Here is a 25,707-nt window from a genome sequence, read left to right as displayed (position 1 = left end):
GACACCCATGACCTCTAAAAAAACAAAAAAAAAAAATCAACCAACGTTTAGGATATGGATGTCAATTGGACCTGAACCCAATGAATATTCGCGAGAGTACCCACGTTGGATGGGTAAATACCCATAGTGTTGGGTCTGGGCTTCAGTAACTAACCAAAATTTGAACGGGTATAAACGCAGGTGCGTGCTCTCTAGAGTGCAGCTTGTCCGGCAACCCGCACATTATATAGAGTATAACTATAATCTTATATAATACTAAAATTAGTTAATTAATATCAAGTCTTTAATATTTATTGTAATATGCATTTGTTTTTGTATTCCTTTATTTTAGATCTAATTATATTGTGATTCTTTTTGTTATTTATTGTTAAAGTGCAAGTAATTGTGCGCGAATAACAACACTTAGGGGTTTAAGGACCTGAAAACGAGCACCAAACTTGTCTACGAGGGTATGAGCTCAAGTCCGATAATTATTTAACATTCTTATAGATGTCTTGTGCTTTGAGATGTTTTTGATTTATTTAATATAAGTTTTTTTGCTTTTTCAAAAAAAAACTTTTTTTTTGAGAGATAAAAAAAAAAAAAAACTTAAAATACTAAATGAGAGTGTAAAAAATTATATTTATTCTTCACATGGCAGCATTTTTTGAATATTTTACATGTATAAATCTGAGTGACAACTAAGAAACAGTTGTGGTGTTCATTAGTGGGAGAGTTTTTGAAACGCGCCATCCTTCTCCTTCCTCAGCGCCTTATCTCCTCTCTTCAAAATGTCCTTCAACAACGAAACCGCCATTATCTCATGGCGCAAAATCCCTAACCTCAAATGCGACGTCGTTTCACCCAATTCCTATTCCCCTCTCCGCCATAACGCCACACTCACCTTCTCCTCCACCACCGTAGACACCAAATTCGCCTCTATCTCCGTCGCCGAAGCCAAAATTCACAACCATTTCGCTCCCACGCCGTCTCAGCTTCTCAAACATCCACTCGCTGCATTAGCGTTTGTTCCGAGAGATGCTGCTCTCTTTGCCGCCGGAGCATTCGCCGGCGCTGCTGCTAAGACGTTCACTGCTCCGCTCGACCGTATCAAGCTCCTCATGCAGGTGCTCAAAACGCATTTTTAATTTTTAATTTATTTATTTTATTTCTTACAATGAATCTAATGGTAACTAACTAACTAACCGAAACTTGTAACTGTAACTTTTGAATCAGAAACTATAACTTAACTACCTCATAGACAAATTGTAACTGAAACTATAGACCAAACGCAGCGTTTAGATGTAGTTTAAAAATGAGTTCTAAATTGTGAATCTTCGATAGGTTCTTAACATCTGGAGCGTGACCAGACTCCAGAGCGACTCAATGGATCTTTGATAGACTCTGATACCAACTTAGAATTTTGGTTGAGTTTAACTCAACCTTACAAAAACCGGTTAGTAAGGTGAGAAATGTTTTCACTTATAAACAATTTTTCTTCGGGTTGTATCTCATTTAATGTGGGACTCCTAACTAAGTGCATGTTTGGATCGACTTAATTTTTGCGTGTTTGTAAAATCGTATGTTCTAAATTGCGAGCTTGGAACTCTTATCTCACCCCCTCATGTCCAGGACTAAAGATCTGGAGTGTTACCAAAGTGGCCCAACGGATATTTCATAGGCTGTAAAACCATTTTAGAATTTTGGTTGTACTTAACACATTTTCTATAGGCTTTATCTCATCCAATGTGAGAAGGACTCTTAGCAAACTCCATGTTTGGATCGGCTTAATTTTTGTGTGTTTATAAAAAGCTTATGTTCAAAATGTTACGAGATGTTTAGTAGTTAAATTATTAATCAAACCTTCAAAAACAAGGTAGGTTGTTTTTTTTTTTGAAAACTCGGTATCCGATCCAATAATCGACTAATCCGAGGGGACCAATCCCACCGCCCACTTGCGGGGGCCCCGTTTAAAGCCAGAGCAAGCTCTGTATATACTTAGCCCACCGAAATTGGCACCAGAGGGAATCGAACCTGAGACCTCTGGAGGAGCAAACTCCAAGATCCCAAGCCAACCACTAGGCCAACCCCAAATGGGTTTCAAGGTAGGTTGTTTTAATCTTTGTCTTTGATAAAGGGATGCTCAATGTTGGAAACAATGTAGCCAATCACAGATAGCAGAAAATAGTTGTTTGTTCAAAATGTGCAATAGCTGCTATTTGACAACAGATTCTACTAAATAGTGTATCACAAAATAATTGTGATCTGTTCAAATTCCCGCTACCCTTTAGCCGCTATTTGACAATACTGATTGGAAATAGGAAATAAAATGAAAATAAGATGGTATTTTTGTACTTTTAGATTATAAAATGTCAATTGAAAATGAAAATAGAAAAAAGGAAGTAAACACTCTCATAATCTTAATGTTGTAGTGACAATTTTAATTTATGAAACACAAAAACTTACTGTCACACAATGTATTTCAGACTCATGGTGTGCGGGTCGGGCAAGAAAGTGCCAAGAAGGCAATAAGTTTTGTTGAGGTAATATTTGATCCTTTTCGTTGTTTCCTTCCTAACTTTTAAGTGTTGATTGGTTTTATAATTTAATCTTCCTGTTGTACCAATCCAAATGTTTACGAATATGTTGTAGGAGTGTAAGTTGATTACTTGATTGATATGTGATATATAATGTTATTCTGCTTCTGTACTTCCTCTATGTCCTTTTGGACTATGTTGTGACTAGGTATCTGTATGGGAATTGGGATGTAGGGACACTTTTCTCTTACCGGAGATGATATTGTCATATGAACAAGTATTATGCTACTACCTGGGCTGTTATTTACCACTACAAGTTAACTAATATCGCAATGATCTATATGGGTTGAAATAAAAAAGTTTTTAGTTGATAATCTTGGAATGATAGAGATGAGTTTATGATTCTTATCCAATTTCATTGATGTCAAAAAGTAGGCTTTTCTAAATGATCTATATGGGTTGAAATAAAAAAGTTTTTAGTTGATAATCTTGGAATGATAGAGATGAGTTTATGATTCTTATCCAATTTCATTGATGTCAAAAAGTAGGCTTTTCTAAATTGATTGGGATAACAATAACAACAGGCTGCAAGAATAGGTCCTTGTCTCTTTGAATCGTATCATCCATCTCAATGAGGAGAGTGCTATGATGGAATTCTTAATTTTAAGGGCGATTATTCCATTTAACTGCTAGCTTTTTCATGACCTAACATCCCCAAAACTCAAGCTGTTAGGTGATGACACATGACATGAATGCTTTTATTTCTAGCATCTATCCCACATGAAAACTCGCTGGGATTTGAAGTGTGGACAGTGCACAGCTCTGATGCAACCAACCTTGTTTTAAACTTCAACAGTTCAACTTTATTTTTTATATTTTGAAAATAATGGGAGGTAGAGGGAATGGTTTCTATATCACTTATCCCAAAAGCTTAAATTTTTGGGTGAAACATCGATGGTTTTTATATTTAACAACATTGAAGAAAAATAAATTAAAGGCGATGTAGCTAAGAATGGATTTGAAGTGGTATGTTGATAAGATCCATACCTTCTTGGTAGACTCCGTTGTTTCAACTAATATTGCATTTGTATATACTATCATGAAAATACATTTTTTTTCTTCAGTTAACTGACAGCAGAAAAAGGTGCTTTCATTATAGTTGTGTTTATAAATGCTTTACAGATTTGTCTTCATGTTGCTGGTTAGTAATTGGTATTTACGGACTTGGTTAGAGTTAGACTATTTTCTTTCGATGGTGCTGGTTTATAATTGTAGCCATCTTGTAGAAGGGAATTTAGCCAAGCTGCATATAAAAAACAGCAAGCTTACTAGTAGCAATAGAGTGTTACTTTCATTCAACTACTTACTGTTTGTAAGGATTTGTATTCGGACATCACGTATTAATTACTAGTTTTAGTTTATTGGCCTCTCCCATCTCTTTGCTTGATGATCTTGACTCATTTCCTTTTTGGATGTACTAAGCTCTGATGAAATGTTTTTAAATTTTCTTTGATCACATGAAAATAAAATACAGGCCATAACAGTTATAGGGAAGGAAGAAGGGATTAGAGGTTACTGGAAGGGAAACCTCCCTCAGGTCAGTACAATTAGGAAAAAAATGTATTCGTATTTCTTGATTTATGTTTCCGTATAAACATTGACTAGTGTTTTCATTTTAGAGCTTCTTTTTTAATGTTACAGGTGATTCGAGTTATACCTTATAGTGCCGTTCAGCTTTTTGCTTATGAATTTTATAAGGTAACCCCTAACTACTTTTTGGAAGTTCTAGTAGTAAATATTATCTGTTCATGTTTGAAGTTCTATTTTTGGATTTACAGAAATTATTCACGGGACAGAATGGGGAGCTATCTGTTGTGGCAAGACTTTCAGCAGGTGCTTTTGCTGGCATGACATCCACTTTTGTAAGTAAATAATCAGAAGTCCTTTGCCTTTGTTGTTTCATAGGTTTGCTTCTTATTGTGTTTAATATTGTAGGCATTTTAATAATTTTACATAACATAGTTAATACATATTAACAATTTCTTTTATTTAAAACAATCTTTTGTTTCCTCTACATCTTGCTTCCATATGTATCTAATTTTTTATTTTTATTCTTTTATATCCTTGTAGATAACTTACCCATTAGATGTTCTGAGATTACGATTAGCTGTTGAACCTGGTTATCGAACCATGTCAGAGGTATGATTGAACTTTAGCAATTAAGCAAGATCGTTGTTCGTGAAGATGTGCCTGATAGGAGGCTCAGTACCATTTTGTGGTTTTTCCAGGTTGCCTTGTGCATGCTAAGGGAGGAAGGATTTGCATCTTTCTACAAAGGCCTTGGTCCTTCTCTTATTGCAATAGCTCCTTACATTGCAGTTAATTTTTGTGTTTTTGACTTGTAAGTTCATTAATAATCTTGTATTTTTTAGTAATTTTGTGGGAGAATGGACTTGAACATTGAAATTGAGAATCCTTACCTTTTATGGGTGATAGATTAAAGAAGTCATTGCCTGAGAAGTATCAAAAGAGAACTGAGACATCTATACTCACTGCTGTGCTTTCGGCATCTCTAGCCACACTTACATGCTATCCTCTGGACACAGTCCGAAGACAAATGCAATTGAGGGGTACACCTTATACAACAGTATTAGAAGCGTTTGCAGGTGAGGATTACTCCGGTTTACTTTTTAGGGTCAGAAATTTATATTGCCACATACTCAATTTGCATGCAGTTATTTTTTTAACATAAGAAATATATAAAAAAAATGTATTAAAGAATCTGGCTCGTGTGTTGTGATATTGTTTCTAAATTCACACTCTTTTCCTGTCAAAATAAATAAAATCATGCTAGTCATGGTTGTAATATAATGATATTAGTATCTGTGCGCGCGCGCACACACACACATGGAGCTATCTGAATTATTTTATTGTAAGGGAGAATTGTTTATTATAGAGGACTTATGTTGATGCAGGTATTGTGGCACGGGATGGAGTTGCTGGTTTGTATCGGGGATTTGTGCCCAATGCTCTGAAAACCCTACCAAACAGCAGGTTCCTGTTTTCTCCTATTGTTTATAAAAATAAGATCATGATGTCAACTGTACTAGCTAGCTTTTTGCTACATTTTTATGCTTTCTTGGCATTAGGTTTCTATACTCACCCTTGCTTCTCTCTGCAGCATCAAGCTTACCTCATATGACATTGTTAAGCGCATAATTGCAGCTAGTGAGAAAGAATTTCAAACAATTACAGAGGAAAATCGCAACAAACAAAAAAACGTCAACAATCAATGAAAGTGAACTTTGACCTCGTCTTATTTTTGCCAATTTTGCTCCTAATATTTTTACCCGAATCAATACTCCGTATAGAACTATTTATTTTTTTTGGGAATCACTTTAGCTTATCGGCCAGCAGTAATGACAATCATCCAGCTGCCAATGTTTCTGTATGCGCTGGCAAAGAATTTTGTAGAATATATACTTATGCTAGGCATATGCTGCAAGTCCTATTTTCTTTTGATGAATTTTTCATTAGCTGTAATTTTCCAGAGATATTTGTACTTATCTAACTTTGGTGATAGATTATGAAAACCTGTATGCTGTAAGTCCTATTTTTATATTTTTACATTTTTACATGTAGTGGTGTCCGAATGGTTGCTATTTTACTCTCTCCCATCAACAGAAGCGTATATTTACAGGGTGCAAAGAAATAAAGAAAAAGAAATAGCAGTCCCAGGCATTCTCTGTCACCAAATGTTGGAAGACGAACAAACTCGAGTACACTTATACTTTTCTTTCTTAGCTGTCGTAGCACACTTTACAGTAAAATAATGCCGTGTAAGTACTGTTCAAAAACATTATTATACATACTTATATTTAGATATACTTCTAGTAAAGACTTCAGATATCATAATACTTGAGAGTGCTCTCTATCTAAATGAAAAAGTAGCATCTTCTCTTAGAGTGTCAGAAGACATCTCAGTGATTTCCCGGCAATCAAAAGATCGAAGGCTTTGTTTATCTCGTCAAAGGGAAGTTCGTGAGTGATGAAATCATCCAACTTTATCGCCTAAAAATAACAGAAGAATATAATTATCTCCACACTAAAACTCATTGCATAATTTGTGTTTTTGCTAGTGATGATCATTACCCCTTTCATGCATTCTGTGGCAAGATTAGGCAATTGACTTTTGCCTTTGAAACCTCCAAACACTGAACCTTCAATTCTGCGACCATCAAAGAGCTCCATTGGGTGGAGAGGAAGTAACTTTGGTGATGCATGAATTCCCAGTAGTACAGTCAATCCCCAACCCTGTATTATACAAATTTGACATAAAATTTATAGTGCACAATTTTTAACTAGAAATTTTTTTTTTTTAATTTTTTTTTTTTTTTTTTGTGATAAGTTTTGAATTGGATCCATGCTTTCATATAAGGATGAAGTTTATGAAGAATAGTTTTTGCTACTGCCAATATAAATAAGAATACTGCTCTTTACCCAACATTGCTCGCTCCCAACTAAACTTCCCAAAATACCTCTGCGTGAGTTAACTCACGCAAATGTTAATTCCAGCGTGAGTTAAGTTGCACAGAATTTAACACCTGCGTGAGTTCACTCACGCAGGGGTATTTTCGGTATTTCAGTTGGGCACGAGCAAAATGTGTTGGGTAAAGAGCAGAATTCTATAAATAATATACCTCATGACAAGACAAGAAGGAATCCCTTAGAACGTTCACGTTTCCTGTACATTCAAAACTGTAGTGTACACCTCCCCCAGTCATTTCTCTGATTCTCTGCAAATGAATTTATCATGCATGCGCAAATGATGTATTCTTTTGTGAAATGCAAGGAGAGAAAACACCAACCTCAACTACAGACTCTTCATCCTTTGGGTTTATGAAGTCTGTGATTCCCATTGATTTGGCTTTGAGTACAAAGAAAATGCATTTCATGTTAGATTAGAATGCAAATTTTAAAGTCGCATCAGGGAAGGAGGAAATTTGAGTAAAGCAGTCATAAATATAATATCTAGTCCTAACTCTTGTAATAAAAAAGACTTGGAAAGTAAGTTAGCAAAACCTCTTTCCCTTGAGAACCGGAGGGTTCACACAAGGAAAAAGACGTAAAAAGTAAGTTACCTACGGTTAATTTCTCAGGGTTGACATCCACGCCTATTATTTTTGAAGCACCTCTGGCTCGTGCTCCGAGTGCAACCTGGCCCCAGTTCAATATAAATTCAGGGTCTTACCAAGAATTTTATAAATTTGTTTTGGTTCATATATTAGATATTGAAGAAGATCAAAGAAGATAATTATGAACAAAATGAAAATACCATGATTTGTTTGTGATAACAATTTAAAGATATCATACTTTAAAGTTCAAAAAAATACCATGATTTGTTTGTGATAACAATTTAAAGATATCATACTTTAAAGTTCAAACTTTGTATAGCAATTGTATTAGAGTTATCAAGGAAATAACAACTGTTACATGGTTAGCCCTTTATTTTAATAGTGTTGTTACAGCATAAAAACAAATGGTAAGTAGACTTTCATTCAGAAATTGGCCCTTTTTAATAGTGTTACAGTAGAAACTGTGTAGCAACATTCATGATTTGTTTCATTCATTCAAGCATGTCTCTTTTGAAAAGACTTCTTCAGCACATCATATGAAGACAATGTCAAATAAAAATCAAAAAGACAAATACTGCAGTTGATGAAATTATCCTGATGCAGTGAAATTGTCCTTGAGAGGAGAAAACAAAGACATTGTTATGTTAAAATCATAGAAAAAAATGAACATACACATAAAAAAAATAGCTACATTATATGGCACCAGAAAATGAGGAATCTTACAGCGAGCCCTATTGCACCTAAACCAAAGATTGCTACAGAAGAACCAGCATGCACATTAGCATTATTCCAAGCAGCTCCAATTCCTACATTTATTTTAGTTTTTGAAAACCAAGAATAAATTAAACAAATTTTTCTATAAAACAATCTATATTAAAAATAAAAGAGAGAGTAACTTACCTGTGGAAACTCCACAACTAAGCAAGGTGAGTTTTTTGAGGCTAAGGGTGTCTTCAGTGTTGAGCTTAAGAGCACAACCTGAATCCACCACTGTGTACTCAGTGAAAGTTGAAGAGTTCAAGAAATGGTAAATGAGTTTTCCATCTATTGTAGAGAATCTACTTGTACCATCACACATTAGTCTCTTCATTATGTTTACACCATACTTCTCACACATGTTGGTTTTCTCACACTTGCAGTAATTACACTCACCACACTCCCCGTTGAATATTAGCACCACTTTGTCATTTTCTTTTAAGTCTTTCACTCCTTCCCCTACACTCTCCACAATCCTACAAAAAAAATATGTTCTATAATTGAGCAAAATGAATTCAATAATTGCCACTATGAATTCACCAAATAATTTTATAAAATAAGTATTATCCTAAGGTTTGTACTTTGAAGTTGATTTGGTTAAGTCGAACTAGTTATGATTTTCATCGAACAATTGAGATATGTAACTCTGCAATTGTGTATTTCACTAATGAAAGGAAATTCATGGTGTGAAAATATTCATACCCGGAAGCTTCATGGCCAAAAATCCGAGGAAAAGCACGTTGAGGTTCAGACTTTGATTGACGAAAAAAGATGAAGAAAACAACCAAAATAATAAGAAACTATATGAGACTTTGCATATAAATGTAGATATAAATAAATGTGTAATTGCGCTTACCTCGCCTTTCCAACCACTGAGATCGGTGTGACAAATGGAAGTATAAAGGATCTTGATTCTAACCTCCATTTTCTGAGGAGGTTGTACAAGAATTTGTTGCATTACCAAGGGTTCTCCTGGAGCATTTGCCACAAAGGCTAATACAATAACATGATAATTAATCATGATTAATTAGTTAAGATTCAATAAGCTCAAGCAGATGAGAAAGTTTGGCAAATGCAAATTGATTAATGTAATCGAGAGGCAAATTCTATGATGCACAAGTGAGAAATGTCTTACGTCATACACAAGTTAGTTTCTACTATTGGATTAATAAATCACACCACTAAATTAAATAAGATATGATATGACTTATTGATTCAGTGGTAAAAAATTACATTTATGCATAATGCATGACAATTTTGCTTGTGCGCGTTAGAAAGACGAGAATTGAGACACAAAAGTTGTGAGTTACCTACCTTTGCAAGTAATGATCTTTCCCTTGGTCTCACTTTTTGAAGTTGCCATCTTCTTTTAATTCTGGTAGCTTGTGAAAACAAATTGATCGTTGGATGAAACTAATGAACAAAGGTTTGAAACCAAAAGACCTACTTGAATGAAATGCATGCAACAAAAGGGAAATAAAAATTAATAATGTATCACCAATAAAAAAAAAACAAAGTAAGATGATACTTTGTGAACTTACTTATGGGTTATGGCAAACGATTAAATTAGACAAATGAAACAGAAACTATATATTTATGAAAAAAAGAATCACTTGAAGTTGCTATATCTAGTCCTTACCATAAAAAGAGAGGGAAAATTTGTGGACACTTGTTTACCTAACCTACACCTCCTCTCTTTCCTTATTTTCCTCCTCTCTACTTGTTTGTTCATTGGATTGTAGGAATATGAGGCTCACCTAAAGTGTAAAATGTGTAAAATGGATGGATGAGATAGCATTACCAAAAAAAAGAGAATAGCCATTTATGAGGTGTTGCAACTTGCATGTGTATTGTGCCATTTTTCATGTAGAAAATATGATTTTATACTCAACGCTTTAAGAAATTTTGTTGATGTTTTCTTAGGCAGTATTTTTGTATAAAGTTAATTTTTAGGGAAACATTTAAAATGGTGATGGGTTGACGGTCCAAAACAACTTTACATATGCAACCAATTAAAACATTTAGAATCGCCACATCAATTAATGTTTTTAAACTGTAAATTCCCTTATTTTATGGTATGAAAATAAGAAAAGCGTTTATTTTACTCTCCCTTGTAAACCATATTTTTTACATTTTTACATTTAGTAGTGACATAAATACATAATGGTTGCTACATTTTACTAGAATTCCTTCAACAGAACCATTTATTTACAGGATGCAAAAACACACTTCACAGTAAGACAATGCTGTGTAATAATTGTTCACAAACTTTATTACATATTCATATTTATATATACTTCTAATCAAGAACTCAGATATCATAAAACTGGAGAGTGCTCTCTATCTGAATGAAGAAAAAAAAGTATGTCTTCTCTTAGAGTGTCAGAACACATCTCAATGACTTCCCGGCAATCAAGAGATCGAAGGCTTGGTTTATCTCGTCAAAGGGAAGCTCGTGAGTGATGAAATTATCCAGCTTTATCGCCTAAAAATAATAGAAGAATATAATTATTTGCACAATAAAACGAATCGCGTAATTTGAGTTTTTGCAAGTAGTGATGATGATTACCCCTTTCATGCATTCTGTGGCAAGATTAGACAATTGACTTTTGCCTTTGAAACCTCCGAACACCGAACCTTCAATTCTGCGACCATCAAAGAGCTCCATTGGGTGGATGGGAAGCAACTTTGGTGATCCATGAATTCCCAATAGTACAGTCAATCCCCAACCCTGCATTATACAAAAAAATTTACATGAAAATTTGATAGTGCACAATTTTTAACTTTTTTTTGTGTGATAAGATTTTGTGTGCACAATTTGATGTCTATGAAATAGTTGAAATATTAATTATGACGACGAAATCTTAAAATGGGCACCCTGTAGGTGGACGATAAGATTGGAGGTCTGGATTAGCTTGATTCTTTGACCGGATACCGAGTTTTAAAAGAAAAGGAAACTATGCGAACGAAATTATTGGTAATTTTTTGCTACTATATGAATACAAACATACCTCATGCACAGACAAGAAGCTATCTCTTAGAACGTTCAAATTTCCGGTACATTCAAAACTATAGTCTACACCTCCTTCAGTCATTTCTCTGATTATCTGCAAATGAATGTATCACTTTGCCGCGAAAATGCACGAGTAGATTATATTTTCTTTTGTGAAACGAGTAGAGAGAAAAACTAACCTCGTATACCGGCTTCTCTTCATCCTTTGGATTTATGAAGTCTGTGATTCCTAATGTTTTGGCTTTGAGCACAAAGAAGATACATTTATGTTAAAATCTTAGGCAAATTATGAAGTCCTAACTCTTGAAATCAAATTACAAAGTGTTTGAAGCTACCTGTGATATTGAATTTGTCTGGGTTAATATCCACACCTATTATTTTTGAAGCACCTCTGGCTCGTGCCCCTTCTGCAACCTGACCCAAGTTTGATATAAATTCAGGGTCTTACCAAGATTTTTATGAATTTGTTTTTGGTGCATATATTATTAGGTATTGAATAAGATCAAAGGTGATTGTGAAAACAAAGACATTGTAAGTTAAAATCATTGAGAAAACTTACAGCGAGCCCAACTGCACCTAAACCAAAGACTGCTACAGATGAACCAGCATGCACATTAGCAGTATTCCAAGCAGCTCCTATTCCTACATTTATTTGTGTTTCAACAATTAACAATCACATCACATCTATTTAACATTATTACCGTTTTTATAAAGAGAAATGCTAGCAACACACATTTTTCAACACACTCTCTTTCATTGGTTAAAATTCACATGGATCCCACCAAATTCATACATCTATTTAACATTACTTCTGTTTTTATAAATTCGTCAAAATTCATGTAACGCACATATTCTTGACAAAAGTTCGACCTGCACGTTATGATACTAAAGGCCAAGGAGTTTGACACCCTGAGTTCAAACGCGGATAAGAGAGTATATATTAATCTAACAACTAACTGCTAATATTTGTCATTAAAAAAAGACTAATCACTCGGTCAATTACTATAAGCTCATCTTGCATTTTTCAGCATATACAATAATAATAATAATAACAATAATTTATAGCATTATATAAATACAACTCTAAAGTTAAATGCAGACTAAGTTTTTTTGGAAGGGCATTTTCTTAGACAAATTTATCCTTAGCAACTCAATTATTGTTGTCTTTTCTTTAATCAAAGATTCGTAAAAGAGATGTCAAAGATTCTGCAAACTTTTCACACAAAAAAGGAGCATTAAAACTTTTAAAACTTTCAAGGTCCTCCTCACGGAATCCAAGTTAAGAGAGATAGATAAATTGAACAAACATGAACGTCCCCTATTGAGATGTACTATTAAACCTAAATTGGGTTTATCCGCTAAAAATTACGGTATAGCAGTTTATGACTATGTTTTATTTTGCTAATCCGAATTGAGACATTATCGAACAATAAATATGGGAAATGTGGACATCTCTTTCAACAAAACATTGGTTCGTTATAGTGTGAGAGTTCAATCATTTACGCTAAATCCAACACCCTTTGTAAAAAAGGAACTTATATTATTATACTGTAAACCATTAATTATTAACATTATCTTTATTCCTTTAAGATAATATACTCATATGGACCGACTCAAAAAATGACATATTCATATGCATGCATTGAAGATACACATATATACATTGACCATAAAAAAAATATTACGACAAAATAGACTTTTCCTCTCAGCATGGAAAAGTAATAAAAATACAAACACAATGTGACGTGAAGTGAAGGTACAAGTAGCAAGAAAAATGACAAAACTTCATTTTCTCGTTCTTTTATTTCCCCTCTTTTATGGACAACCTAGAGTCCTAGACGGCGATATTATAGTTCCACCAAATTTTCAGAAACTGACTTGTCGCTCTTAGCATGAGTGGAATAGGTCTTTTCAAGTTGTAAAATTCTAAGTCTTTTTCTTAGGGGAAATAAAATTCCAAGTCTTGCTATTATATTCCCTTGAATTCCTCAAAAATATATTTTATTCCATTGAAAATTAGTTTTTTCTTCTCTGCTGTCGTGTTTCTTTTTTTAGAAAAATTATCTTCTTTCATATATTTCTTTCTTTTGACAATTTCTCTTCTACCATGTGTTCTTTGCAGATTTGTAGTGTAGTAATTAAATACTGAATAATTGTTTTTCAATTACGTGGTAATGATATTGACGTTTGAATTTTGAGTAAATAGGCAATTAATCCCGAAACTGTAAGTTTCATCAATTATTCCTGACAAATTAACAAAACTTCAATTATCCTTCCGAAATTGCATAACGTTAGTTAATTTGCTCCCTCCATCAATTTTCTCTGTTAGTCAACATGACGTGACATTTGACTGTCTACGTGACATTGCCACGTGTCCGACGAATGCCACGCAACAGAGGGTAAAAAAATTTCCCCAATTTTTTTTTCAAAAAAATGTGGATTTTTTTTACGGTTATGTGCAAAATACCTCTGAAATTTATAATTATGGTTATAATTGTTTGAAATTCAAGTCAAACATGACGGCTATGCTGCTGTGCATGAGAGAACTTAGATGTTAGGAGTTTAAAAAATATGTTTGTACAACTATTTTAAACAACTTTTGTGACAATTTTTTTTGCTCTTTTTTATTGTACAATAACAATATAGAGAGAAAATGAAAAGATGATAAGAGATACAATGAGAGTATGAAAGAAAAAATTATCTTAAAAATTGTTCAAATATCATTTCTTGTAGTTTTATAATTAGTGGTCTAATCTCATTTGTTGTCTACAATCTGTATAAGATTTCGACTCTCTTGTAAGGATGGATTTGGGTACTTCTTGTATTTCTTTAATCTATTTTGTTTATGAAAAAAACATGACGGTTATAAATTTTCTAAATGAAAATTATAATTTATAACGACCCGCAAAAAATTATATTAAATTCTTTTTTTTTTACCAAAAATTAGCAAAATCTAATAAATATTTTAAAGACCATTTCCCTTTAAAAAAAAAAAAAAAGCTTTTAAGACCATTTATTAAGAAATTATAATCCTTTTAACAAGACTCAGAAAGCTTTTAAAAAATTTGTATAATTGATTCTTTTAACAATACCTCACTTTTTTTAGTGTATCTCTTTTTTTTTGTTTTTGACAAGATGAATCTCTTTCTTTTTTCTATTATGTTTCGTTTCTATATCACTATACTCTCGTCCTTATTATAGTAAATGAAGATATGGGTTTCGTTATTGACCGAAAAAGGTTTGAAGTTGAATGCATCACTTGTTGCACAAAACTTAGGCTTTGTTTGGGAGTTTGGAGGGGAGGGGAGGGTTTTGGAAAAAAAGAAGGAGAAAGTGGAAGAAATAAAAGACATTGGAAGGAGAGGGCTTTGGAGGTTAATTTTTTACTCATCATAAAAAATCCCCCTCATTTGGGGGAACTCAAAAATTGCATTGGGGGAGGGTTTTGGGAGGTTATGGAGGGTTTATATGAATTTTTCAAATTCAATCTATGTTGTTATAATACTCTTAAAATGTTGAAAACTGTTCTTTACATTGGGGGAGGGTTTATATGAATTCACTCAAAAATTCAATCTATGTGAATTTTTTGTCATTTTTTCTATATATTTCCAACCCCCCAAAGCCCTCCCCTCCCTTCCCCTCCAAACTCCCAAACAAAGCCTTAAGAGTCAAGGGAGCATAAGATAAGGAGAGGGTAGATACACACACAACATTAACACTATGTTTGGCAAAGAGAAGAAATTAAGAAGAGAGAAAGAGGTGAGAGAGAGAATGAGAAGAGAGAAATATGTAAGAAATATAGTAGATTTAAGAGGTTGTTTGGTATAAAAGAAAGATGAGAGAAATAGAAGAGAGAGAAGTGTAAACCTCCTCTCTCTCTTGTTTGGTTGAGTAGAAAGTGAGAAGAGAGAAATGACAATATTTTAGACATTGACAAAAATAGCCTTGTTATAATGAAACAATTTAACACTCACCAAAACTTGAATTGCTACAAAATACTACAAAAGCTCATTATTTTAATTTTGGGTGAGATCCTGCTCTCAATAATTTTTTTTTAACAATCAAAATTTAGTGATTTTTTTTAATAACCAAAACTTTTTTTTATCATTGTATCTTTTTTATCATTGTATCTTGTAGAAGAAGTACACAAACACAATAAAAAGTGAATTGCAACAACATAATAATAGGAAATAAGGCTAAATAGCGTAACATATGACACTGAAATCCAAAGATCATGACCTAAGGAATTTAGACCCATAACTATGCCATAACCTACGAAAACTGCAGCACCACAATCCGGAACCCCCAGGCACCTGCAACGGCCATTACAGACCAAAACCAGCAGCAGCAAAACAGGTTACAGACCCAAAAAACAGTAGAAAACAGGTGCTGCACTGTCATGACAGCAGCAGCGCCAGTACCCCCTACAGCCCGAAACGTCGAAACTGTCTAAACGCAAGCGGACACCATTAACTTTGCCTCATCAAATAGTCCCAGGGAGCCCAACACCACTCATAGTTCAAAATCATTCTTCCCTAAATAATTAATCTTCAAACAGATGTAAAAATCAATCTTTAAAACCCATAATAGAACCTGTACAAACCGGTAAACTACAACGGAAAATACAGATACTCAACAACCAAAACACTTATGGCATCCTAGATTGTTTAACCTGTCATAAACTTCATACACATAACACTAAAAAAAGGTGTATAATAAGAAAACTACCTTCTCAAAATGATAATTGAATTTCCATAAGTCACTTAAACCATAAGAAATGTCATAGTTGGCCTAACACAAAATAATTATACCATATATATATATATATATATATATATATATATATATATATATATATATATATATATATATATATCATATACTGTCAATTGCCTAAAGTGGCAACTACATATTGCCTATTTTTAACCCTACTGCATGTTTCAAAATACTTGCCATGTTACAAGGCATAATTAAAGGCACCAGATGTGTCCTCATTACATATACACAAAAGAGTCATATACATGACACAAAAAGATACCAAACAACATCAATGGTAGAAATTAGCATCCATCATTTGTAAGAGAACCTGTAAGCGCATGTCAGTGGGCACACCAAAAATCAGCTCCTTCTTTTTGCTATCATTGCAAAGAACTTCATAGCACTTGAAACGAAATTGTGGCAGCAGATCCAACTCATCAAGCATATTCCATACATCTGCTCCTGTATACACTCGAGGTCTACAATTTTGCAAGATTTCGTTGCGTTTCTCAATAGCTGCAACTTGTCGTGCAGATAATTCTATTTGTTGTTTAGCCACATCATGCAATTGATCAGAAATTGAATTACCTTTGTTCAACGCATCAGCCATGAGTCCAATGCCACTCGTCATTCTATCGAATTGAGCCTCCACAAAATCATTCATTGGAGCCTTACGCTTTGTTCCGCGAGAACCAGATGTTCCTATGGATTGATGTGATTTCCCATATGTTGGACTGTATGAGTCAACAATGGGTTCTTCTTGCCCTTCATCAAGTATATCAGCACGTTGGTCAGTCATGTAAGTATCATCAGCTGGGTCATTCAGATTAACATTTTCATTTTCTTTTTCTTTTTCCTTTTCCCTTTCCTTCTCCAACTGATTGTGTCTCATTTTATTAGTCTTAGATGTTTTTCCTGCTGCTCGGTCTTCCCCAAAAAGAACCTTCAGAACATCATAATGCTTAACTTGCATGGTTTTCCACTTAGCAGCATGTGGTTTTACCTATCATCAAACACACACTATGAGTTAGCAAATCAAGCATAATATACATTGTGTATTTCTAGGAAATAAAATGAAGGACACCACAATTAATAAATGAAACAAAAAAAACTCACACTTATAAGTTCTTCCCAAACTGGCTCCTCAGCCGTAAACCTCCTAGTTGTTGAATTCCATCCAAATCCGCTCAAGCCACCAAATAGATCATACGCTTCACCAAAACGATCTTTCAAAGTTTTCATTCTATTTTTTATGTGTTGTTTTGTTATGGCCGGATCAATGTTAGACCGTAAAACGGCTACGACATTCAAGTATGCTTCAGATGAAAATGAACCATCATGCCTATTCCCTTTGTGGACCTCTTCCATCAAAGCATTCAATAATATTTGATCCATATCATCAGTCCACCTTAAGACGTCCTTAGTAGCTTGTCTAGGTTCTACACTTTGACCTTTATCCTTTGCCATTTTTCAACCTATAAATGCATTTAGTTTCAACAGAAACAAGATACCACAATGCATATCACATTAATTAACAGAAACAAGTACATGACAGATGAAACGAGATTATAATCCAAATATTTATCAATTGAAACAAGTACATGACAACAAATAAAACATTTGAACTAAATTAACAGAAAAACATAATTATAATCTACATTAACATTAACCAATAAACTACATTATCTCATGACACAACTACATTAAGCTCCATACAGGTTCCACATTTCAGTTGTAATAGCTTCCCTAAGAAGCGATCCTAGTCGGTAGTCTTCATCATGCTGTTGTGTTTGGGATCTATCTATGTCATTTTGAAGCAGTTCATGATCAACCTCAGCAATTAGTGCTTCATCAATGTCCACTCCCATTAAAAAGTTATGAAGTATACAACAAGCAAATACTATGTCTATCATTACTTCAAGTGAATAATGTGGTTCAGTGCCACTAGCTATAATTGGAAATCTCTTTTTTAACACACCAAAAGTTCTCTCAATGACGTTCCGAAGTGAAAAGTGTCGAAGGTTGAATAACTCTCGGGGATTTTGTGGCCCACGAGAGGAATACTCTTTCAAGTGATAACGAACTCTTCTATATGGAGTTAGTAACCCTTGTTTAAGCATAAATCCCGCATCCCCGAGATAAAACTTTCCTACAAAATTTTATAAAATATATATTATAACTCAATGTTTAGTCGAAATAAGTTCAATGTGCTTTTTTTTAATAAAAGTATATTATATTAACTTTTCCACTAACCTTCAGGAATTATTAAAGGGTCTTCTTTAGTTAAAGCATCTTTTAATATTCTAGAGTCAGATGTTGTTCCTTCCCACCCGGCTAACACGTAAGTGAATTTCATGTCGAAATTACATGCAGCTAATACATTTTGAGTGGGGTGCTCTTTTCTTCCACGAAAACGAGGGGCTTCTGCCCTTGGGACCTTCACTCGAATGTGTGTGCCATCTATAGCTCCAATGCAATCCTTATTTCATAGATGATTTAGTTAGTTGTATAAGGGATATACTTAAAGGTTGAAAATAATTATGACTAAATAAAAAATGAAGATGCCTTAAAAAAAATATAATGGTACCTTAAAAAATGGATAAAATCTGCTATTGTTTAGTATTTGTGGTGGGACATCGGCACCTGATGGTTGGACTATAAATTCTTCCCCTAATGCAAGTATGGCATGCAACACGGTGTGAAAGTGACGACTAACTGTCTCTCCCGAACGATAAAAGAAGAAAGATACAGTACGATTTTTAACATTATGTCCTACAATATGCAAGAATTTTGCCACTTGCTCTTCTACAGTAGACTTTATAGTATCTTTTACTATACCAGTACCTCTTAGTTTTAGACACAGCTGCATGAATGCTTCAGGCCCCATTCGTATGATGTCCCGACACTTATCTGTGTGCTCTAGATAACTCATTAACTCATGACGTCTATGCTCACTTTGTGGGGAATAGGTGACTCGACTATGCATACATGTTGATAAGATTTGATTCAAATACAATGCATGGACAGCATGACACAATAAGACAACAGAACCAATATGTTGTCTCCTTTCCATCTCTTTTTAGCATGATTTAAAACTAGCATTTGAATAGACATTCCAACATCAATCATTTCATCTTCATCCAAGTCCACTTCATCTATTATTTCAATTCGTTCATCATTGCTTACGTCTTCAACACTATCTAGATTTGACATTACCTCCACAACAATATGACACTCTCAAAGGCTTCCCACATGTAGCACAAATGAGCAATTGAATAAATGTTCCAATACAGAGTAGATAAAAAGGAAATGATATATATATACTCTTAAGTTTTTATTGTAAACACAATACAAATTATGAAACAATTACTAAGATTAATATATAGAAATCCCAAAACTTTTTTTTTAACAGCATAGATTTATTAAGGCCTCATGAACACAAGACATGATCAAATAGCAAAAGGAACCAAAAACAGTACATAAACAAAACAAGGGAGGGGTGCAGCCCATTGAAAACAAAGCTATAAACACAATTGCTGCCATATGAATGACAGATACATAGAACTATAACCAAACACCATATAACAACCAAAACCTGCTCCCCCTTCAAACCCCTTAGGCTGAAACTATCTAGAAATCCCAAAACTAGATGCCAAAAGAGGCTAACAACATGAAGAAAAAAAGGAAGATCTAAACAAAATACAATGGCAAGAGATAGTTATCACTTTCCTTGTTTACTTCATTATAATTCTGTGTGGTTTTCTTTGTTGTTGCTTTCTCTCAAGTCCTCTTTCATGGTTCAAACTATTACATATACCTTTAAAATGGAAGCATCATCATCAATGGAATTTGCATCCATAGATGGCAGCAAAAGTAACAGTTCTAATGTGATTATACCATTGACTGTGGTACAATTCAGCAAGTTAGCCAAGCTAACGATTTAACAAGTAACAATTGTCACTGTACTTACAGAGCTGCAACTAACTAGTGTAGCACAATACAAGAAAAGATGTGAAAGTAGTAACTGATATCTCACACCATACTGAACTGAATCTTCGGAAATCAATGATAAGTACCACAAAATTGTGTAATGTATAAATTCAAAATTTCTAGGAAAGGCTAAAATGAGGTTTTAATGTAACAATTTACTCTCGGCTCAAAATAAATGTGATTGATGAATAACCAAGCTCAAGAAAAAGAAATCAATATAACTAACAAAGAATAATATAGTTACCCGTAATTATAACAATCATAAAATAAATGACATAAACAGAAATTAAATATAAGTTGAAATTGAGCCTAAAGTTCAAGTCACATCTACATCAAAATTGAGCCTAATCCAATTGATTCTTAAAATTGAACATTCATAATCCAATTGATTCTTAAAATTGAACATTCAACATATGATGTAAGACAATAAACTAAGCATTTCAACCCAATTTACAAAGGATAATCTCAATCAAATGACTATATTAACAAAGAAAAACATCATAAAAAAAGTTTCAAAAATTTGACAAACACACCACATCCATGGTACTGCATGCCCTTTTATATAAGATCAACAACATTTATTAGCAGAATCATCTATATTGAACAGAGAAAAACACATTAAAAAGATTGATTTAATACATCCATACCTATGATTTGTAGTTTCCAGATCTAGTCTTGATGTGGTGCTGTAGAGATCTAAGAAGGATAGATCAAGAGAAGTTGCAGGTCCATCGCCAAACTTGGAGGATGAGTGAGGAAGATAATGACCCAAAGGAATAAAAAGGTGGGAGGAGAGGAAGCGCGGGAGAGTTGCCGCGAAAACCAAAAAGAAAAGGGCAAAAGAGGGATAAAAAAAATGACCAGTGTGTTTCTCTCTACTTTCTTCGCTGTTGAGAGAAGAAAGAGATTTTGAGTGGGGCCCACGCTGCAGTCTTCTCTCTTCTCTTTTTCTCTGCTCACCAAACAAAAGAAATTCAGTGTCTCTCTTCTATTTCTCTCTTCTTTAACTCTCTCCTTCTTATTTCTCTCCAACCAAACATAGTGTAAATGTTGATTGGGAAAATGAAAATTGACTCTATCCCAAATCCCATACGCAAAGGAAAAGGAAGAAGACACACGTTCTAGTCAAGGCTAGTGGTCCATTATTTAATCTTCAATGAAATAAATATAATTAAATAATTATAACAAAAATGGGACACCGAGGAATTAAAGTACCTAAAATGGAGCCTCATATCTTTCAAAAAAAAAAAGAAAATGGAGCCTCATAGGACTCTCGTCCGCAAAATCCTAATTCATAATATATCTCTACAAGAATTTATTTGACATATTTTAAATTGGTGTATGTGTAAAAAAGTTTTACATCATTGATGTATCGTAGTTATCAAACTAATTGTCAAATGAAATTTATATCTTTAAAAAAAAAAAAAAGTAGATGGAAATAATTATAACTAAAATGGTAGATCGAGGAATTTTTTGCTTGAGATGTTATTTTATCATGACAATCTGTATTGTTTATAAAAAAAAAAACATTATAATTTTTTAAAATGCATATATTATTTTCTTTTATTTTGAAGGCAGATGCATGATTTAACTCGAAAGTTGAATTTTGAAACAACATTCTCATATGATGATATCGATTTTTTTTTTAGGCTTTGTTTGCGAGTTTAAAGGAGAAGGGAGGAAACCCTTCTCGATTTTTTTTAGCCTTTCATTCCTCTTCCTTCCAAACTTCCAAACAAAGTCTTAGGAGATGATGATATCGTTTTTTAATGACCTGATTGGTTTGGTGTAAGATTAAAATTTGAAAGCAAGACGCGCAACTACCCTTTGGAATACGATAACTGAACCATGTCCTACACCATTATAAAAACAAGTAGCAGGAATATAAATATGCACGAAACATGTTGCAAATAATAGAGAACATAATAAAAATAAAACCAATCTTAATTATAACTATAATAATTAATAACATGGATGTAACGTTCAAAAAAACATAACATGGATGTAATGTGTATTCATTTCTTTAAGTTATGTACTCTCACCGTCCCACAATTATCATGGCATTTGATTATTATCATAAACATAAAGTGAAAAATAATGATTATGGATTGATAAGTGTATATTATTAGATGGTACACTTGAAAAATTATATTACAACAAAATTGAAAATTTAGTGTGACACTCTTTAAAATCAAGTTTTGCGATTATGACATTTATAATAGGGAAGAGAAAAATTATTTATCATAGAGGCTTTCTTACAATCAATATAAATTATAAACTGTCTAAATATTGAAAATATATGAATTTTAATCATACCTAGATTAAAATTAACGACGTAATTGGTGCGATCCATTGACTTTGATGATGATCTTTAGTGAAAAATTTGGTTGATCATTTTTTAGCAAAGGAGTGTTAGGAACACTATCTTTTCAAAATGTATAGTGTATATATAAGTTTAGATTATCACAAGTTTGTTATAAGTTAGTTGGATAAAATTGAGTTAATTAGTTAGAGATTAACTTGATCGTAGAATTTACTTGGTAGTCAAGTAAACATAGTTAGTCAGTATACCTCACCGTATATAAAGGGGTTATTGCGTTGTGTATATCATCATGTGTTTTCACAACTTCTCCACTCAATAAAAATTACATAGTAATTAATAAGAATAATTTATACAAAATTTTCTCAAAAACTCCATGGTTATAAAGAAAAGAAGGACTTACCTGTGGAAACTCCACAACTAAGCAAGGTGAGTTTTTTGAGACTAAGATCATCTTCAGTGTTGAGCTTAACAGCACAAGCTGAATCCACCACCGTATACTCACTAAAAGTTGAAGTGTTCAAGAAATGAAAAATGGGTTTGCCATCTATTGAAGAAAATCTACTTGTTCCATCACACATTAACTTCTTCATTGCATCTACTCCAGATTTCTCACACATGTTGGTTTTCTTGCACATGCAGCACTTACACTCACCACACTCACCGTTGAATATTAAAACCACTTTGTCATTTTCTTTCAAGTCATTCACTCCTTCCCCCACACTTTCCACAACCCTACAAAAAAAATATCAAGTTCATTGGTTTGTCACTACTCATAATTAAGTCAACATTATAGGTTCAATATTATTTGATTTGATGTTATATTATTTGCAATCACACAGTTTTAGATCTCGATCGTCTAATTAAAAGTCAATATGTTGAAGTCAAGATAAAAGTGTAGACATCTTGAAGTCAATATGAAGATTATTTTAGACATCTTGACCATTTGATGAATTGAATAGTTGCTTATAGACTCCATCAAATTGAATTTTTATATAAAAATGAACCATGATCAAAAGATTTGTATTGTAAAGTTGAATTTGTTAAGTCAAAATACGAGTTATATAATCTTCATCGAACAATTGAGATATGTAACTCTGACCGCGTATTTCTAATTGACGAAAGGAAATTTGTTGGTATAAAAAATTTCTTACCCGGAAGCTTCATGGCCAAAAATCCGAGGATAAGCACGTTGAGGCTCACACTTTGATTGATGAAGGTGAAAAAAGAAGATGAAGAAGAAAAACAACAAAAAATAATTAGAAACTATATGGTAATTTAATTGTAAATAACTATATATAGATATAGATGTGAATTTGTGTTTACCTCTCCTTTCCAACCACTGAGATCAGTGTGACAAATGGAAGTATATAGGATCTTGATTCTAACCTCCATTTTCTGAGGAGGTTGTACAAGAATTTGTTCCACTACAAAGGGTTCTCCTGGACCATGTGCCACAGCAGCTAATACAAAAAGCATGACAATTAATTATGATTATTCAAATAAGCTCAAGAAAGTGATGAGAAAGTTTGGCAAATACAAATTAATTAATGTTAAGAATTGAAATATAAAAGTTGTGAGCTACCTACCTTTGCAAGTAATGGTCTTTCCCTTTGTCTCACTTAAATGGTTGCCATTTGCAACTTCTGAAGTTGCCATCTTCTTCTAATTCTTGTCTTGTGAAAGGAAATGGATAGGTGGGTGAAACTATTGAAGAAGGCCTGAAACCAAAGACTGACTGGAATGAATTGCAATAAAAGGGAATTGGTGTCTTATATGTATAAAAGAGAAGAAAGGAAAAAGACAAAATTATAAGTTTACTTTTTTGGACTACAAAAATACTATGATAATTTAATACCCATTTCGTCCCAAATTATAAATTGTTTTGGTCATTTAACTCGTATTAAGAAATATAATTAAGTATAGAGATATTACGAGTTGTTTTACAAAATTGTTCTTAATAAATGGTACAGAAAAGATAAATTAAAGAATTGAAAAAAAAAAGAGTAATAAATTATTAAGGTTATAATAAGAAAAGTAATATTAATATTTCATTGTTATTGTAAAACGACTTATAAATTGAGAATATATTTTGTGAAAGTGACTAATAATTTGAAATGGAGGGAGTATTGTACAATATAATAAAGAAATAAAATAAATAAATAAATTGATGGGGTAAGAAAAACGATGAAACCAACATGGTTTGGATGAGCGTAAAATGATAGTTCTCACATCATATCTTATCAAATTAATGTTAGAATTTGTTGGAAGAGGTGTTGATTGTCATGTGTTGGTATTCCCTTCTAATTGGTACTCCCTCCGTTTCTAATTATAAACAAATTTTACTTTTTAGGTTTATTCAATTAATGATGTATGTGGTTTATAATATAGATCACATATATCATTAATTGAATGAACTTAAAAAGTCAATTTTACTTATAATTAGTAACGGAGGGAGTAATGGTCTTTGGTCAAGTCATCAAAATGATTCCAACCCATGAAAGAGGAGAATGGACAATTCAAGGCCATTGAATCTTTCTTTGAACCTTGAGATTCCCAAGAGTTCTTGTAAATTCAAGTATTGACTAACAATTCATCTAAAATTATGCTTGAAGTTTCTAGGTCACATTCTTCTTCTATTTAGAAATTGTGAGGAGTTTCATGATCTCATCCAAGACTTACAATTCAAGAGTCATAATGAGAAATGGAGATTTATCAATCATCATTGAGAGAAAGAGAAATCGGTTTAGTTGGTGAAAATTGAGATATATTATTTTGCATTGAGAGCTATTGTATTCCTACTTTTTCTTTTATAATGCAAAGATATTTTACTAGGACTAGTACCGTAGTTTTTTTTCCTTTTATATTGCGAAGGTTTTTTACGTAAAAATTTCTCCGATTTTGTGAAGAAAGAGACTATAGTAATCAGAAGTTAGGTTGGTTGGTGAGTAAAATATGACCAAAAATTGTTACCATCAGAAATTAAATTTGGATTCTCTTAAACGACTCATCATAGGGGAGTTTATTAATCACTTGAGTTCAATCATTTGGTTGAAAGGAATCTATTAAAAGAAAAAATATGATACTTTGTCAACTTACTTGTGGATTATGGCAAAGGATAGAACCAGAAATTAAATGAAACTGGAGCTGTATTTATATGACACAAGAATCAGTCCATTGTAAAGTTGGTTTTTTTATTTTTGACAAAAAAATATGGTG

The 25,707-nt window shown here is 33.1% G+C and overlaps 3 protein-coding genes and 1 long non-coding RNA gene across 4 annotated transcripts; 1 reads left to right on the top strand and 3 right to left on the bottom strand.

The window, feature by feature from the left end:
* The first annotated feature begins 693 nt into the window (after positions 1-693).
* Positions 694-6,123, top strand: LOC146907992 (thylakoid ADP,ATP carrier protein, chloroplastic-like). The gene is made up of 10 exons (XM_085727870.1): positions 694-1,106; positions 2,466-2,522; positions 4,051-4,113; positions 4,218-4,274; positions 4,355-4,438; positions 4,647-4,715; positions 4,805-4,917; positions 5,013-5,182; positions 5,492-5,570; positions 5,698-6,123. The coding sequence occupies exons 1-10, from the start codon at positions 771-773 to the stop codon at positions 5,810-5,812; spliced, it is 1,143 nt and encodes a 380-aa protein (XP_085583996.1). The 5' UTR covers positions 694-770; the 3' UTR covers positions 5,813-6,123.
* A 151-nt stretch (positions 6,124-6,274) lies between these two features.
* LOC146907991 (alcohol dehydrogenase-like 3) lies at positions 6,275-9,905 on the bottom strand. The gene is made up of 10 exons (XM_085727869.1): positions 9,722-9,905; positions 9,264-9,400; positions 9,110-9,159; positions 8,552-8,883; positions 8,375-8,457; positions 7,658-7,733; positions 7,385-7,443; positions 7,217-7,312; positions 6,669-6,830; positions 6,275-6,587 (listed from the first exon to the last, which is right to left on the bottom strand). Exons 1-10 carry the CDS (start codon positions 9,768-9,770, stop codon positions 6,477-6,479), a joined length of 1,155 nt encoding a protein of 384 aa, XP_085583995.1. The 5' UTR covers positions 9,771-9,905; the 3' UTR covers positions 6,275-6,476.
* Positions 9,906-10,475: 570 nt separating this feature from the next.
* On the bottom strand, positions 10,476-24,238 carry LOC146907989 (alcohol dehydrogenase-like 4). The gene is made up of 10 exons (XM_085727868.1): positions 24,078-24,238; positions 23,815-23,951; positions 23,643-23,692; positions 22,892-23,223; positions 11,980-12,062; positions 11,756-11,834; positions 11,600-11,661; positions 11,419-11,514; positions 10,977-11,138; positions 10,476-10,892 (listed from the first exon to the last, which is right to left on the bottom strand). The coding sequence occupies exons 1-10, from the start codon at positions 24,145-24,147 to the stop codon at positions 10,782-10,784; spliced, it is 1,182 nt and encodes a 393-aa protein (XP_085583994.1). The 5' UTR covers positions 24,148-24,238; the 3' UTR covers positions 10,476-10,781.
* LOC146907990 (uncharacterized) lies at positions 14,510-15,152 on the bottom strand. The gene is made up of 2 exons (XR_015019899.1): positions 15,081-15,152; positions 14,510-14,692 (listed from the first exon to the last, which is right to left on the bottom strand). It is a non-coding gene; the product is annotated as an uncharacterized LOC146907990 (long non-coding RNA).
* Positions 24,239-25,707: the final 1,469 nt, after the last annotated feature.

The sequence above is a fragment of the Medicago sativa genome, chromosome 7 (genome assembly GCF_051527215.1).
Source record: "Medicago sativa cultivar Bolivia chromosome 7, Bolivia_mono, whole genome shotgun sequence".
NCBI lineage: Eukaryota > Viridiplantae > Streptophyta > Magnoliopsida > Fabales > Fabaceae > Medicago > Medicago sativa.
The sequence above is the reverse complement of the archived record's forward strand: the minus strand, read 5'-3'. Positions and strand labels throughout refer to the sequence as shown.